Source organism: Polyodon spathula, chromosome 32 (assembly GCF_017654505.1).
Source record: "Polyodon spathula isolate WHYD16114869_AA chromosome 32, ASM1765450v1, whole genome shotgun sequence".
Lineage (NCBI taxonomy): Eukaryota > Metazoa > Chordata > Actinopteri > Acipenseriformes > Polyodontidae > Polyodon > Polyodon spathula.
The window spans coordinates 2,667,201-2,684,355 of NC_054565.1; the positions used below are offsets into that span (position 1 = coordinate 2,667,201).

At 37.7% G+C, this 17,155-nt stretch overlaps 1 protein-coding gene across 1 annotated transcript in view; it reads right to left on the bottom strand.

The window, feature by feature from the left end:
* Positions 1 to 725: 725 nt before the first annotated feature.
* rspo1 (R-spondin 1) overlaps positions 726 to 17,155 on the bottom strand; it is a 31,285-nt gene continuing 14,855 nt past the window's right edge. Inside the window, exons 4-7 of the mRNA XM_041233868.1 lie at positions 9,098 to 9,379; positions 7,607 to 7,756; positions 5,944 to 6,135; positions 726 to 1,747 (exon numbers count right to left, since the gene is read on the bottom strand). Coding sequence (XP_041089802.1) covers positions 1,581 to 1,747; positions 5,944 to 6,135; positions 7,607 to 7,756; positions 9,098 to 9,379 — 791 coding nt within the window. The 3' untranslated portion in view covers positions 726 to 1,580. The remainder of the gene's footprint in view (positions 1,748 to 5,943; positions 6,136 to 7,606; positions 7,757 to 9,097; positions 9,380 to 17,155) is intronic.

The following is a 17,155-nucleotide window of genomic DNA, read 5'->3' on the forward strand; positions in this document are numbered from 1 at the left end:
CCTTTTAAATGTTGTCAATGTATTGATGTCAAAAAGGAAATCAGTGGTTATTCTTGTTCTGTGTGTGGTCTGTGTCTTGATTTTTATACCCATGGCACTAATCATAATCAAATAAAACACACTAAAACAGTCCAGGTTTGTACACCGCAAATGGATTGTCTATCAATAATTTACCCTCAGTAAGTGTCCATAGATCATTATGGTTACAAACATGGACTATCCCATAAACAACAATGGCCATAAAGTATGGTTTGTACATATGAACTCTGGCTTGTCAAGAGCAGGGGTATGGCTATGATAGCATGCAGGCAGCAAATATAACTCCAAGCTGAAAACCTGTAGCTGATACAGAATACAGACTGTTTCTATTTGCATGCTTGCTGGAATGCCTATTTTCCTTTCCAGATTGTCAGGCAGGCTAACTGAACAGTTGAGCCCAGATACTTTGTTAAATTTTATAAGGGAATATGAAAAGGATGCTGGTGACTGACCGCTCACAGCATGTCTTGATACAGACGAAGGAGCAAGTCACCCCAGGCAACTCAAAGCCTGAGATTTATTTTCAGACATTAAACTTTGGAAATCATTTCAGATACAGCTTGGCTTACCCCAATGTACTTCCAGACATTCTGTGCCCTGAACGAGAACTGCGTCTGTCATAGTCTGTGTCTCAAGTGTCTGTACTGCAGACTGTAGGTATAGTATCAAGAATGGCACCATTCATTTCTGTAACATTTCTTTTTATTTATGAAAAGACCAAAAGCCGATGCATGTATCTGTAAATCTTAACTTGAATACAGTTGTGCTCAGTGTGCTTGTCTAACTTCTTTTTCATTATGTAAGGACTTTATGTTTTATATTTGTTATTTTGGAAGATCCCCCAGCCGCCTTTACATTTTCACATGGATCATCATGCAAACTACTTTTTCAACAGAACAACGCTTTATTTGAAATAAACAGTTTAATTATATTTTCTTCTGACAACAGGTCAGGCTATAGGTTTTAACATATTCTTTATGTTTAGGTCATACAGTTTGAAACAATAAACTGCAAAAAATATATCTATATAATAATAATAATAATAATAATAATAATAATAATAATACAGAAACACATTTGCATGTGTTAGGAAGCTATTTTGTTAACACGTTACAAATGAGTTTCCTCTAGAAAATCAAGACTTGTGGCGGCTGACCGCTGCTGCCATCTATTGTGTACCTCCAGTACTGCGTCAACATCACAAACAGAAAGAGGAAGAGGGAGACCGCGGATCACGAACAGTGGTCTTAAGGCAAGAATCCTACTGGGTTAAAGGAAGGTCTCCCAGAGCCCAGCTAATGGGAGATTCCTGTGTACTTCGTCTATCAAAAGAAATCACCACAACTGACTTGAATTTCGCCCATTATATATTTTGATATTAACACTGTACATCTCTTGTGTGAGCGTCGCCTTCATCGATGAAGTCCTTTGCACACCACTATTGCATATTCAATGTGGAATATAAGCCGTTGCCTGGGGTGTTTTCAGCAATGCTCCGGTTCAAAAAAGCAGTTTCATGCATAGCAGCTCTGCCGTGGGTTTTACTGGGTGACGCTGGGAGTGGTTGTTGGGGCTGCCGTCCCCCTCTGCTGGCCTTTCCTCCTCTTGCTGCTGCCTGGTTTACCTTCTTTCGTTTCTTTGTTGTTTCTGTTCCTCCCGTTATCTTTATTATTCCCTTGTTCTTCTTTCTTTTCCTTTTTGTTTTTACCTGAAAAAAAGAAAACCCATATCATCAACATACAGCGGACAAAACATTGCATTTATTTTACATGCATCTGACTCCAGCCACATCCTGTATGTGACCAAAGGTCTCAGCTCAATAAAGCTGTTATATTTAAACACAGCCACTGTGTTTGTGCTTTAAGATTGAATGCTGCTATACAATTCATAGCCCTGTTCCGTCTCCACACTCCGTTCCAGCTCTCTAGGACAGACTTAAGGGGCTAACTGTCTTGGCAATGGAATACAAACACCCATTAGGAGACTCTCAAGTGCTTGAAACCTGATAAAAAACAGTAACAAAACCACATGTGGTTATTCTTGTCCTCTTGCTTAGTCTAGGAATCGCCATACAAGAAGATAATTTGCTACAAGCGCTCTGTTGTGAATTACACTATCAAGGCTACCTTGGATACTGCAGTGACAGAATGAGCACATATTCAAATACTGAAATGCACTTTTTAAAGTAGCTAATACAAATCGGTTCAGTTCTGCATTTGCATACGGTATGCTTCGTTGTGTAATTTTATTTTTCAATATTTGTATTACAATGACGCCCTTTATTACAATCCATTTCATTTTCATTGGTGTTTATTAATCAGCTCCAAATATGTAGTGACAGGAATAGGTCAAGGGGGGTGTCCATACCCGATTACCTACAAGCACACTTGGAAATATATTAGAAGTGGGTTTTATTTGGGTTTTGGCTTTTGAATTGTGTTCTACATACCGCAACAATTAATTCTGTCTGATTAAGGGGGAGATTGGACCTTCTTGATCAATTTAACAAACTAGCCTGAAATATTTTCACATTCTGGTTCAGGTATGCTGTTCAGATAACAAATGAAAAAAAAAAGACCAGTTAATCTTTTGAATACACATACTGAATACTGATAATATTGTCACTGTAAAACACTGCGGCCAGAAATGACTGGGGATTGACAGCTGCAGAGGATTGTGACTGCAGTACAGCGTTTATCAATACACAGTCAGTGGCAAAACTTTGGTTTCAAAAGCGGGGGGGGGGGACACTGAAGCACTGAAGCTCTGCCCAGATCGCAGCCAGATCCCTTCAATAAAACCGGCCCCTGAGGCAGAGTTGAGCGCTAAAGCGAGTGTGGCATGATGCAGATTTAATGAGAGGGATGAGAACTGCCCTTGAAATATTTTTTAGAAAAGTTTCCCCACCATTGAAATACTTAAGATAAATAAAGCGTTGCTATTAAAATGATGCTAGTGCTGTACTGGTGGAAGAAAAGGGTGTTTTTAAAAAGTATTGTCAGCGTCCATCCACTTAAACTATGCAGACGCAGCTTGAACTTCAAATCGAAGCACATGACAATAATGTAAATAACACCAAGCTCCAGACAATGAGTTTCAAACTTTAAACATGGTCCTGTTTACAAGTAAGAACTCAGCTTTACTATGATGAATATGATCATGTTTGTTATGTTAATTGTTTATTTATTAGTTTGAAAATGTTTAGTAAAATGTGACCAAGAGTGAGTTTTTGGATCATTGCTAAATAGAGATGTGAAAGTCTGTGCGATGTATTTATTATGTAATAATGTAGGATCAGTAATATATTGTGATTAATTTGGTATAATAATTGTGTAAAAAGTTCTTGTAAATGTATTTCGTTTTTATTGATGTCTATATTTAACTGCACAAGGTACAGAGGTCATTTTGCTGTTTTAAGTTTGCTGTTTCAATTTAAAATGAGAAGTTACACTGTAAGTAGACAGAAACTTCAGTGTGATAACATTAGTAAACAACATGAGCTATGGTGAATTACAAACTTAAACCCCTTTCCTGTGTTTTGGACACAGCAATGTAGTGCATCCTCCTCTATCTTTGTCCATCCATTTGCCATTTTCCCCCAACATTACTGTGATCTCAGGCTGTATACAAATTTATCAGCTGGGGTCTTTAAACTATGCACCACGCATGTTCACTTCTCAAGTTAAGGTGTGTGCAGCTCCAGGATCGGATCACCATTGCGGATCAGTGGACCCTAATCCAGATCCTCATAGTAAAATACCATCTCATGTCCTGGATCCGATCCCATTTGACCCATTGACTTCTACGCTGACTAGTGATTATACCAACACATGATCGTGAAAGAAATGATTCAGTACTCCTGCAACATGAGGGGAACATTTTCCCATCATTGAAAAAGCGAGGGCGCATGCCCCCCCCCCCCCCCCCCCCCCCCCCCCCCCCCCCCCGTAAATTACAGTAATTTAAACTCAAAGTGCTGGTAGTAATCAAGCAGTACTAGCCAGACCAGGGCCTAGGGGACCATGCAGAACAGGGTTTTACTTACTTTCTGTTTATTTCCACATTTCCACCTTAAGAAATACTTTTCTTCAGATGGTTTAGGAAAACGTCAAAAACATATCTCTGAATGATAAAATACAGATTTGTAACAAATGTTGATGCAAGCTCTGGAAATGTTAACAGTTTGTTTAAGGCCAAGTTTTCTAAAAACAAACCGCTCTCTGCTCACAGCAGCTCGATCAGTATTGTTATACAGGCATTGTCACAAAAAACTGCTGATTTATTAAAATACAAAAAGGTCTTCAAGAAATAACACATTTGTGTTGATTTATGTTTGAAATAAATACAAAAAAATAAATAAATACATTCTGAAAGACACATGCTGTATCTCAAACTGCCCACTGTCGCAGCACACAGGCTTGCCAGGTGGGGAAAAGTGCATATCACCTTCAGTAAGTTCAATTCCTGACAAGTGCTCTATGAATTCCACTTATTGTAGAAGGTATTGTTTCCACTTTGGAACAACAATTTCTTAAGAAAGAAACTGAAGTAGTTCATATGACACGTGTTGCTTTAAATCTTGGAGCTGTTACGTTTACAAATCTGTCAGCCTTCATAATATCTTTTTGGGGCAGTATATAATATTTCATTGTTAATTATTCCTCTAAACCCTAAGTAGAATTCTTTCCAGAACACAGGCGTCATGCAATGTAAATCCACCCCCCATCTTTAAAACAAACCTGTCACAGCCAGCCGAACTGTGAATAATTGCTTGGGCTTTCCAGCTGAGAGAAGCAATCCGTTTCCTTTCTTATGATCTTAATTGGGAGTACTAACTAGCTCATCTGTTTACAACTTAAACAAAGCTTAATTAGTTGCCGCCTTTTTACTGCACAACAATGAAAGACAAGTGCATTAAGTGGAGGCAAATAACACTGAAGGCATCCAATGCAATCACAAATGGAACTAGAACCAAGTAAAGACTACCACAGCAGCTGCTCTGTACTTTCCAGATGCCAGCTCTCATGCCTACTCTCATAGGAATGCATTTTGAACTTAACTCAGAGGATTGGCCCAGTGTTCTGTGTCCTTAACCCAGAGGTCAAAGGCTTCCCACAATCCTTTTATGTGAACTATTTAGCCTGGGTGACAATGACCTCTAACCTACTTAGTTTATAGATGCAGAGTGTGAAAGACGGAAGGACTGAGAAGAAGTTCTTTAGGGTTAGCTATCCTAAATACTCAACACTGAAATAGGCTATCTGCAAGCTATGCAAACAAAAAGGAGAAACACAGAGAAACAGCGATTTCAGGGCTTCAAGGCAATATTTACTTGTGGGTTGTTGCGCCCCTTGGACCTGGCTTCAGTGTTTTGTTCTGTTGTTTTTGTTCTGAATGCATCACTAGACTGACCAATCAGGAGTCATTTTCTTCTTTTACAGTCAGCTACAGTGAATTGACACACAAAACAGGTCCTCATCGTTGCTCTGCTTAACAGCACTTGTGCAGCATGATTGGTAACAGGGGGTCAGTAATTTGCAAAGTTAAACGCAACAGGGTCCTTGCAATTTGAACACCAGTACACTACAAATAACATATTGTAGTAAGTAATGCAGTCTTTGAACTTTGTACTGTAAATTCTGTCTCTCAATTTTTTGGACCATGGTTTACAGCTTCTTGCATCCCAAGAACTTTGATTTTCCCTGCACCTGGGCTTATTTGTGAAATGGTAATCATTTTACATCTAAACCTGTACTTACAGTACCTTAAGAACACTACTTGTGACTGCATCTGCCATTCCAAAGATCTACGTATTGCACAAATCCAAAGCTAAGAGAGAGCTTGAGGGATCTGGCCCCAGGGTTATTGCACAGTGCCCACAAAACTGGGTTTCGGTGTGCTTACCTCCTTTGGCGCATGGCTTTTTCTGCACTGTGCATGTCCGGCTCTCTGTCTCTGGGGGGCACAGTGACGGCTCTGCCGGGGGCGGCTGCAGAGCTTCCCTGGTCCTGTTCTGAGAGCCCTTCTTAAACCCACACAGCTTGCCCTTCTTTGTGCAAGGCCCCCAGGACCCCCACTCTCCAAGTTCACATTGTACTGACAGAGGCAAAAGAGAACCGTCAGTTTTTACACCAAAGGAATACACAGTACTGGAGTAATAACACCAACTAGAAGGATGTGCAGCTTACTACCATGCATATCTTTGTGCTTTAACAATGCTGAGATGAAATGATTCTGTGGGCTTGGATTATGCTCCTGTGCCAATTTTTAAAATAAACTCTCTTTATTTGGCCCCCTGGATAAAAAAATAAATAAATAATTAAACTGCTTTCTCGCAGAAGGGTGTTCTTCTAATATATCTGTTTGTTTTCCATAAACGTGAAACCGCACACTTGATATCTGAAGTATGTTTTTAGAGCAATTTCAGCTTTTAATAACCCTATACTGCTATCTGTGATTATACAGAAAAAGTGTTTCTATAAAACAAACAACTTTCCCTGAACTTAACATTCCTCCTCTATAGCTTATTAAACTGGGACAAAAAAAAAATAAATAAATGAAGAATGTTATCAGTTTGCATGTAAACCATATCATAGGCAACATGACAAACAATACAACTTTCGCTGGAGATAAATTGCTTTTTAAATGAGGTAACTGAACTGAATGAATTTACAGAAGTATTTAGGAGGTAACCATTTATGGACTCCAGTTAATTTCTGTTTTAGACCTCGTTCTGGCCTCTCCCTTCACCACATCCCCACCACAAAACCACTTGTTTCTGGGCCTGTCAATCATTTTAAGAGATGAGCTTCAAGTCCTTTCTCGGGTGAAACCAAGGTCCACCCACACTCCTCCCTCCAGCACGTCATATTAGGCATTACCTGTTGTTGCGTTGTTTCAACCAACACATGCAACCAATATTACATTTATCTGAACCCATTTGGTCTAACTTATTTTTAAGGGCTTTTTGTTTTTCATTATAAAAAATTACTTTGAAACTGCCAAAATAACTGGACTGTGATGATAAACCTCAGGCGTATGCAGTGAACTGCATATTCCCCAAAGCACTGTGTTTCTTTAGGAGTGCCAAAAAGCACTAAAAGACGTGATTATTAAAGAGTGCTGCTATTAATTCAGTGTTTGCTTACTTAAGTCAGACTTATTTTTCAAGAAATCAATAAATTTAAAACCTTACTGTCAGGCTTCCGGCCAAACCAAACTTAAAATAAAATTTAAAAAGCGAAGAACCTCGCTGCCGTTTCCAGTATTGATTTCTAAGAATTCGACAGACGGCACTTATGAGATGATTTTTTAACTTTTTTTATTTTCGAGGCTAAAAAGTAACACAGAGCTGGGTCCCTGGGTCTGTGCGCCGGGGCATTGCAGCTCGAGCACTGAGCATGTCAGTTTAAACAATAGGACGACTACTTAGGAATCATTTAAGAGCTTGGAGTTTCAGGGCGCTAACTGTGCTGGAGCTACTTTGTGTATATAGTGTGCTGCTCTAGATCAATGCTGAACGCATGCTGAGTTCCAAAACAGGCTGGGATTGCATTACTGTGCTTACCAACGCTGCTACACTCCATCGTTCCGTTAAGGGCAGCGAAGCCTTCAGGACAGCTGGAGTAACATCTCCCTTTGTGTAAAAACAAGCCTTCCTTACATTTTGTGCAAAAATTTCTACTGAAACAGGCCTCACAATTGTCTATTTTACATTCTGAAAGAAAAAAGAAAAAAGACAGCATGGTATCAAAAATTACACTTTTAACAAATCCCTCTTTCCCTGGCTAGGAATGTAAGAGGTGTTTATTGTGTTTTACATATACATGCAATATATGCATATAAACATACAGTATTACATGCATACTATACATACACAATACTGTAGCTTGTGCACTGTATACAGAATTGTATATTTTGTTGACAAGTTATTACTGCTTCTCATTGACATGCAATAAAAAGATAAGGAATTGATAGATTTGTACTGTGTACAAGGTTTCATGTCATGCTGGAATTGCACTGGCAATGCCTCCTGGCTTGAGCAATTCATTAAACTGCCACATCCTCACTATACTCTGATGCTGTCTTTAACAGCAGTTTTGGAATGGCAATGGATATGTTTTCTGCAAACCATGAGTATTGTATTTTTAAGCTGTGTCCAACCAATCGCATCTACACTTTAAAATATGTAAATAAAATTCTTAACATTACATGTTTTCATAATAGGTAAAATAACACCCAGCAGAGAAATGGAAACGTGTAGTAGAATATAGTAAAATATCTTCTAAAAAACTAAAAAGCAAGCTGTATTGCAATTCACGGTTATGACTTTTTTGATTCCACTGTATCAGGTTACCCTAATTTGCAGTTAAACCACCATGCCCAGGGTTTGAATTACAACAGTTTTTCTCTAATGCAAATCGCACCATTTCTGATGCAAACCAAACTCAACAGTTGATTTTTTCACACAGCTTCACACTATGATGCTCGTAAATCTATTAATAGCTAGGAGGGTGTTCTGGAGAAACGATTTGACATAACAATCTGTAACTGTCAGTTCCATGAATTATCAGATCAATCCAAACAAGGTTATAAGCCTCACAGGCTTGCAATAAAAACAAACATCCAAACAAGAAAACGTATAAAAACAGTATGAGCGCTGTAACGTTCATTGAATGGTGCCTCATTTCTTAAACATGGCCAGGTCAATTAACCCAGATGTTTATTCATTACTGTACCAATTTGTTTCTGTAGTGTATTGATACGGGACATAGGGGAAGCTTACCAATTCTCCTTCATTCATAAAGCCCCCCCCCCAGCCTGTTACCTGATCCCTTAATGCAAATAACATTGGGTCAGTGTTGCAGGGGGACAGGTTCATGGTTACACTCTGGTGTACCATTGTGAGAGCGATGCAGGGGTGCCTTAAAAGGTCACCAGGATGGGATCACTGTAACAGAAAGTGACTATACACAGCAACGAGAACATATAGATCTCTCTTTAATACGATTCCCACCCCTGGGTTCCCAGAATTCATTATTATTAGGAAGATACTTACTGGTGCATTTGTTCATTTCTGGATTCCGAACTCCGAAATATCCCACAGGACAGGATGGTAAGCATATGCCTATCTGTCGTATGTCATTTCTCTCCAGGAGGATGAAGAGTTTGGGTAAACACTTGAGGCACCCGTTGTACTCTGAACACAACTCGCATCCTTTTGGGCAAACAGGGGTCACTTCTGTACTTACTAAAAGAAAGGAGAAAAACAGTACAAAAATAAAGGAATACTGTATCGTATTAAACACAGTGTGAGGTTCAAAACGTACAAGAAGCAGTGCTTCAGTTTACAAGATGGTATATAATCACTTGGGTCTTTGCACTGCAGGCAATGGACCGCAACAAGTCTTTACTGGTGTAGAAAAATAAAAGGCGTGAGAACATTCAAATTTGTATTTGTATTTTCTTTACCTTAGCAACAACCAATTTAAACAAAACAAAGAAAACAAATTCCTATTGTTGACACATTTGTAATCTGGGCATGTATTGAATGCCAACCAAAACGCTTAAAAACATATGTTCAGCATTACTTATTACGTATTCCAGTCAATGAATGTTACCAATTTTCAGTAATTGCAATAGGAAGACCTGGCCCCCAATCACAGTATGTGGTTTCACTTCTTGTACTAACTGTCCAAGCAAACATTCATAAAATCCGGACAAGCTGTTTTGATATACAGTCATGCCAAACCAAACAAGAGACCAGAATCTATGCAAATGAACACTCTTGAAAAAAGTGTGGCACGCTAGCCAGACACAAATCTCAGTTTTATACTATGGATTATTACTAACTAATTCCACTTTCCCCATGAGTGTCATGTAAAACTCTCATCTCGTTCCAATATCAAACTGGAGCTGCCGTCTGTTTTCATCTGCAATCTGCAACTGGATAGTACACAAAGGTCAAGATCGCCATAACTATTTCTACGCATTTGCTGAGGTTGTGTTTGATGGTTCGTTCGCTAGCCAGGAATTCGAAGGTAGTTTTGTCTTCGAAGGTTCGTCAGGTGGCATTCACGCTTGTGTGTTTTTTTTTTCAATATGTGAATACTATAAATCACTGAATTACTATTAAATGTCACACACATGCAAAATACGATCTTTTGATTTGTATAATGCATATTACGTAAACAAAATTTTAAATTTTCATTTTGAAAACTGAGCACCATCCGCGCTTCCCCATCCAGCTCCTGTTATCCTGAGGCAAACCTTTAATTTCTTCATTCGCTATCTCGACAGCAAAGCGTTGTATAGCATAAGCTGCACTGATAGAAATGTCTCGAAACCCCTCTGCTGTTTGGGATTATTTTTGTTAAATGCCCAGACGATCAAAAAACGCTGAATGCAAACTGTGTATTTTTAAACTATATATAAGGATTATCTATAAAATAATAAGATTTTCAATCAAATATAAACGTTGTAAGCTCATTAAGTTATTACTTTAACAGAGATCTGACACTGAATTCAAGTCAATTTTGCTGCAGATGGAAATGAAAGGGACCGATTTCAAATCATTTGTAACTTTCTCTCAGTGGTAAATGGAAACAAGACAGGTTTGAAAAACAAAAATCCATGCAGCCATTTTGGTGTTATTCATTAGCACAAGTAAACCCTCTCCCACTGCCGCTAGGTAGCCGGTTACCCACAGGTGCTTGTTATACCTGGGGCGTTCCATGATGCCATATGCAAATGTGACATACAGAAGAGGCACCCCCATATACCCCAAGATTAGAATACATTCAACAATCCTTATGATCGGATAAGTATGTCCCCATCTGCCACGCCCCCTCAGCAACGTTTTTTTATTAATTGTATTACTTATTTTTAAGTACCCTACACACAGGTTTAACCATATACATTTACAACAACCCTTATTTTTGAAAGGTGGAAATTCAGTTTCTGGTCTGTTTTTTTTTTTTTTTTTTTTTTTTTGCTACAATAAACAATGTGAGTAATTTATAACTGCTGTGGTACATATCCTACAGTTGCTAAATATATTTATAAAAAAAAACAGCTATCAGACACGCCGACCAACCATCTGATAAGGTGACTAGTTAAGCAGTCCTAAAATACTCACACAGTATGAGCCAAAGTACTGTTGGAATATTGGATCTGATCCACAACTGCAAAGAGCGAACACGCATAAGCTGTCAACTAATATATCAACATTTATCTGCAAACATTTCAATCATCATCCATCTTGATTAGTAACACCATAAAATATGCACAAGGCAAACCATTATATATATATATATATATATATATATATATATATATATATATATATATATATCTATATATCTATATCTATATCTATATATATATATATATATATATATATATATATATATATATATATATATATATATATATATATATATTGTTTTTTAAACAACTGCAAGCATCTGGTCGTAAATTAGCCTGTGATGATATATTTGCTTGTGATAATAATGTCACAGTAATGTCTGAATGCAGAACATATGGCTGTAATTTAGCATGCCTGGCATTTTGTGATTTAATCCCACTGTAGCCAACAAAATAATTCCATAAATGCTAGCGGTTATTTTCAGGTTTTAAAATTCAAGTACAAGTTTCAGCTAACATGTGTTTGTTTCAAAATTTCACAAGTATGTAGTTAATGGGAGTGCAAAACAACATTTATGGAATTGTTTTGTTAGCTACAATCACTTTAAGTAGCAGATATTTTGTTTTAGAAGCACATTATCAATATATATTTAGTTTCATGTTTCTGTGAATGCAAAGAGAAAAGATAATGGCAGGATGATTGAGTTGACATTCTGGAGGGATTTGATGATCATTTCTCAAGGTACCATCACTAACTCCTTTACAGAGGTGAGGTGGTGGGAATCTGCTTTGAGTCAATACTTGGATATGGAAGCATCTGTCAACTGAGCACCAACTCTCATCTTTCTAGTCTGTCTGATATTCTACTATGACCAGGAAACTGTTTTGCAACAAGGACATGTCGCTTATTACTGAACACATGTCAGGGATGCAATTTGAATAACATAAGAATTACTAACTTACACAAACATGTATGCTACATATATAGTGCTTGGTCACTTTACTAGGGCTTGTCTTCCAGACTGGATTTGGAAGCAAACCCCACAGATGGTGAAAATCGAAAAGACCCTTTGATTGAGAGTGCACATTGAGCTGGTGCCACAGTAGCAAGGGCATATTGGTAGGCTGCACAGTGTATCAGCAATGGCACAATGTCATGAGTCAATGCTTTGGCTACAGGGTCTATCATATTGTTTTCTTTCACAAGCTTGTGCTAAGGAATGTCCTAACCATTACAACTGGACAACAGTTTGTGTGTTGAGGGATGACTCTATGGTTATGCATATTAGATGTGGGTCTGAGTTTGCTCTTGAATATATGATATATATCCTGATTTGATCTAGTACGAATTTAAAGAAAGGGACGTCTAAAAAATATTATTACACAGACGGCGGTGGCTGGATATCAACATACGTGATGCAGCGTAAAAGTACAGGCCAGTGTAGTGAAAGACTCTGAACTCTTTCTAGTAAGGAAGGCTAGCTGTAATCTTCCAAATGTTAGGCTACCTTAATTAAAATACGCCTCATGACTTACTCCTGATGGCACGACTTTCAGGAAGAAAGAAAAACAGGAACCGGTTTGCAATATAACAAGGGTCATAAATGTTTATTTTAAAAGTCCATTAAAAATGTCCTGTTCTATCCCTCTGGCTTCCTGCTGGAACAAATGTGTCAAGGACTATTAGGTTTTTAATTTCCGAATTGCAGCTGATCATTAATCGAAAGGGTGTATTTATCACATGTTCAAATTAGAACCGTCTAAATATAGTCTGTTGACTTTATCTAAACGCTAATGACATTTTTATTACTTTCTAACATGCAAGTAAGATCATTCACTGCACCAAAATTAAAACCAACAAGGTGATGTGTTTCTTTTTTCATTCAGCTTTCATTCCGTGCACCATTTTGTGTGCAAGCTGCAGCACACACTCACTTTCTGTTTGTTTCTATGAAAGTAAGTGAGGCGGTTAACTTCCTATTATTGCTTCTCTAAAAATGTGTATATCATACTGGTGGGGAGGTAAACATCCACAGCTACAAATCATTACAGCAGAGTGCTCCAAAACCCCGGAAAAACGTACACACTTTTAACCCTTTCAGTCCTCACGAGCACACATGGGTGTGATGTTTTGCATCAGGAAATTACACTTAATGTTTAAGAACTGTAATTTGGGCTTCTAAATGCTTCTGTGGCACTTCCAAGACCGAGGAAGCATTTACAAGCCCACCGACAGTGTACTGCACACAGACACAAACTGCAAAGCACAACCCCACCTACGTGTTACACTTGAACTAGAACTGGAATTGCTGCTGGAGCCTGGAAAGTATAGTATCCATTTGAGAAAAGTTTTGAGTTTGAGAATGCCAGAAGTCAAACTGAATTAGAGCTCTTGAACGTGTCAAACAAATTCCAGGCAGGATGCTTATCCAATCAAGTGTCAGTATCCTGTAGGGATGGTGACCTACATCCCATACATGTGTAGAACCTCATAGAAAATGCCCCTGCACAGTTTCCTCAGAACTAGTAACTGGCACTCAATCCAGTTCTATCCCTTTAAGAATAGGCCAGGCTTATTATAAATGGCAGGATGGTGGTAAGGGGTAGCTCACAATTCCAGGTTTGAAAATGAACACGTATTAAACCTGATCCGGGCAAGCAAAACAGTATAGCCGAGAATAGGAAGCCTGATAGGTTATCCTTAATACCAATATCCAAATATCACACTGCTTCAGAGGTACCTGATTTCAAATTCAAACCGTGGTAGAAACTCTACTGAAATTAGGCAGCCAAAAAATAGCAGCTTTACTTAAATAAAACAAGGAAGGAAAAAGACTAAAAGTCAAACAGATGTAAGTTTAGTTCAAAAGTTCATCTGATCTTTAAGTCAAATATCTGTGTAGAAATGTATTCCTCTTCTGCAATACTTCAACCAACACTTGTTAATAGGTCTCCAGTGACTGATTTCTAGTATTTACAAGGCACTGTTTTGAGGGAAATTCCTTATAAATATTATGAAAACAGATCATTTAAAAAACAACAGAACAAACAAAACATTGAATGTAACTGGATTTGACTTCTGGCTTTTTGCTGTCTGTTTGGTTAGAGAAGCTTCCAAATTTCAAACCGCTGCACAAACAAATAACTCCAGCCCACAAAATAATAAAAAAAAAAAAAAAAATGAATGTAAGAATCCTTCTGCTTTTTTTTTTTTTTTTTTTTTTTTTTTTTTTTTTTTTAATTACAGGCGTCAATTAAGTGATAAGTTCAAATCCCAATTAATTCAACTGTAGTTATCGTATTTGGCCATTGGTGGTGTGCTATACAAAAACCCCACAATGTAAATAAAAAATGTGAATTACAATTCGGAGGACAAAAAAACAGTTTGACATTCATTAAACTGTTCTGGATATCAGCTTCTTCAAAAAAACATGTTTCACAGATACAAAACTTTCCTTCACGAAATGCTACTAATAAAAAAAAAAGGAAACAAATAGGTCTATCGCAGTTTGTTCAAAACAGTGGCGCTAGGTGAAGCAAGGTTATTTTTAGTTTGTTTTCTGCTTTTGATTCATGCGTATTTAACACATCATGACTGTGAAGAATGAAAAACTAGAATAGCCCACAGCCAAATGTACCCTTACTGTATAAGCACCAGCATGTGAACCACATGTAATCTCAAGTACAGTTCAATGCATTATGTTGATGGTGTGCCGCTAGGCTGGCATCAATCGTTTAGGTGTGGTGGGAGCTGCATGCCAGGGAAGTCATTTTCTGATCTACATTGTGATCCAATTAAAACTACACTTCCCAAGTAATTCCTGTTGCGGATTAGGTGCTCTGCCTTGCTGTACAACATGCAGAAAACTGCCTGCTGCAATACAAGTTTCTGCAAAAGACCGAGCAATAGGTGTTATTTAATGATTCTGTTGTTGCTCTGGGACCCTCTCTTGCACACCTTAAACTTTCAAAGAGTCATCCAAGGGTAAGGGCAAGCTGTCATGTCACAGAGCAACACCATGTCCCACATGTGACTAGCCATTTTCAGAATGATCGTAAAGCTGTTTACATTACAACTAAGTGAACTTTGAACTGCACTGGATTTTAGTCTGTAATGTACCAAGCAATAGAGTGGAGATAATAAATAAACTAAAATAATAAAGATTTGGTAAATAATCAATTTGCATGTTATTAGCTGAGATGTTATTGCATTTATAGAAACATTAGAAGAGAGACTGGTAAGTTAATTCACTATTCTTTGAATACTAGTAACATGCTGTAGTGATAAAGGGACCAGATCAAATGATTTTTCTGCTTCACTTATACGTTTGTACTACCTTGCCCTCTTGCAAGTACAGTACCGTGACGATCCAGAATTGTAAAATGCATTTTTCTGAAGTACTTTTTACTATAAGCCTCTAGTTTGTTTGCTGTAATCCTATGCTACTGGCTCGCCTTTTGTTTAAACCTCATGGTGCCATTGGTTAAAGAAGCATGACGTGGCTAAGTATTCATTTTAATATTATTAAAACATGCTGTCAACTGATTGACACCCACAGCGAACTGAAAAAAACAGAATCAGTGACTAGTGACCTTTACCAGATGTTGAAGCACAAGATCTGGTCACATCAATGATGTAAGACCTTGTTATTAAATATGCATTTTTGACCAGTCATGACAGTTTGATGAAAACATGGCAAAGCACAGGCAAGCCTGGTCACTCACAAAGAAGGATGGTAAAGCACTGTTAATGACATAGGTAACTGACATAAGGGAACTGACTTCACAGCATGTTTCAAAGCTTTTTAATTACAGAATACTTCAAACTGATTTTAAATGTTTTAACAAAAAAATAGTGACACCAACAAACATGATAATTGTCTATATACGTATTGTTTTAGGAATGTGATCCTTATATATATATATATATATATATATATATATATATATAACATATATATAGATATATAATATATATATATATATATATATATATACATTCCTGTAAGGATTTTGTTCCAAACGTACATTGTCAAATAATTGTAAAAATGTATATTCAAATAAGAAAAACCCCTTAAGGACCAGAATCTAATTTTTGCCGTCCCTATATCTTTATCATTCATAAACAACAGTGTATAATATATTGTCAAATATTAACGTTAATCCCTGTGTATGACTACTCTGTAGACTGCCCCAATGAGTGCGTAATGTTTGAAACAAGCAATCCTCAAGACTGCATAACAAACAACAATCCTCAGGCTTGAGGTGTTTCCGTACTTAAAATGTCATCCTCATTCCAAAACGAGTTAACTGCCATTTTAAGAACGAAATGAGCACCATAAATGTTGTGACATGCCTGTCTGATATAGTATCCAGTGTTTGACTTTCGGTGATAAGACAAGCTAACTTCAATTATGATGATATCCCTATCAGCACTACAGAACGAACACCAGCTTGTGTAGAACTTTAAAATACTGTTAATGGTAACAGAACCCAGAAATAACACGCACGCTCAACACTGGAAAACACTAAAGGCAGGCTCTGCAACACTACTGCAATGCAAGTCTTCCCCCTCTAGGGGGAGTAGAACACCTCAAACTGAGCGTATGAGGGAAAACAGGATGGGATCACTGAGAACTGAGCTTGACAGCTGTCGAGGTGGCGGAAATGGCAGTTCTCAGTCTCCCAACAGTTCAGCTAATCTAATATGTTGCTATGATAGGCTGTGTTCCATCTTATCGGATTGGAAAGGCGAGGTTTAAAATGGTAAAGTGCCATTTATTCAATTTGTACACAGAGGCTAATTCACCATTTAGTGGACTGTCAAAATGTGTTTTTTTAGGGAACAATGCTGGGTATTTATCATAGGAAATGTATGTGGATTCATCTGAATGGTCACCACAGACAGGTGATTAATACACATTTCTCTGTTTATGCATCTACCACTGGTACACAGTAACTGTAGCATTAA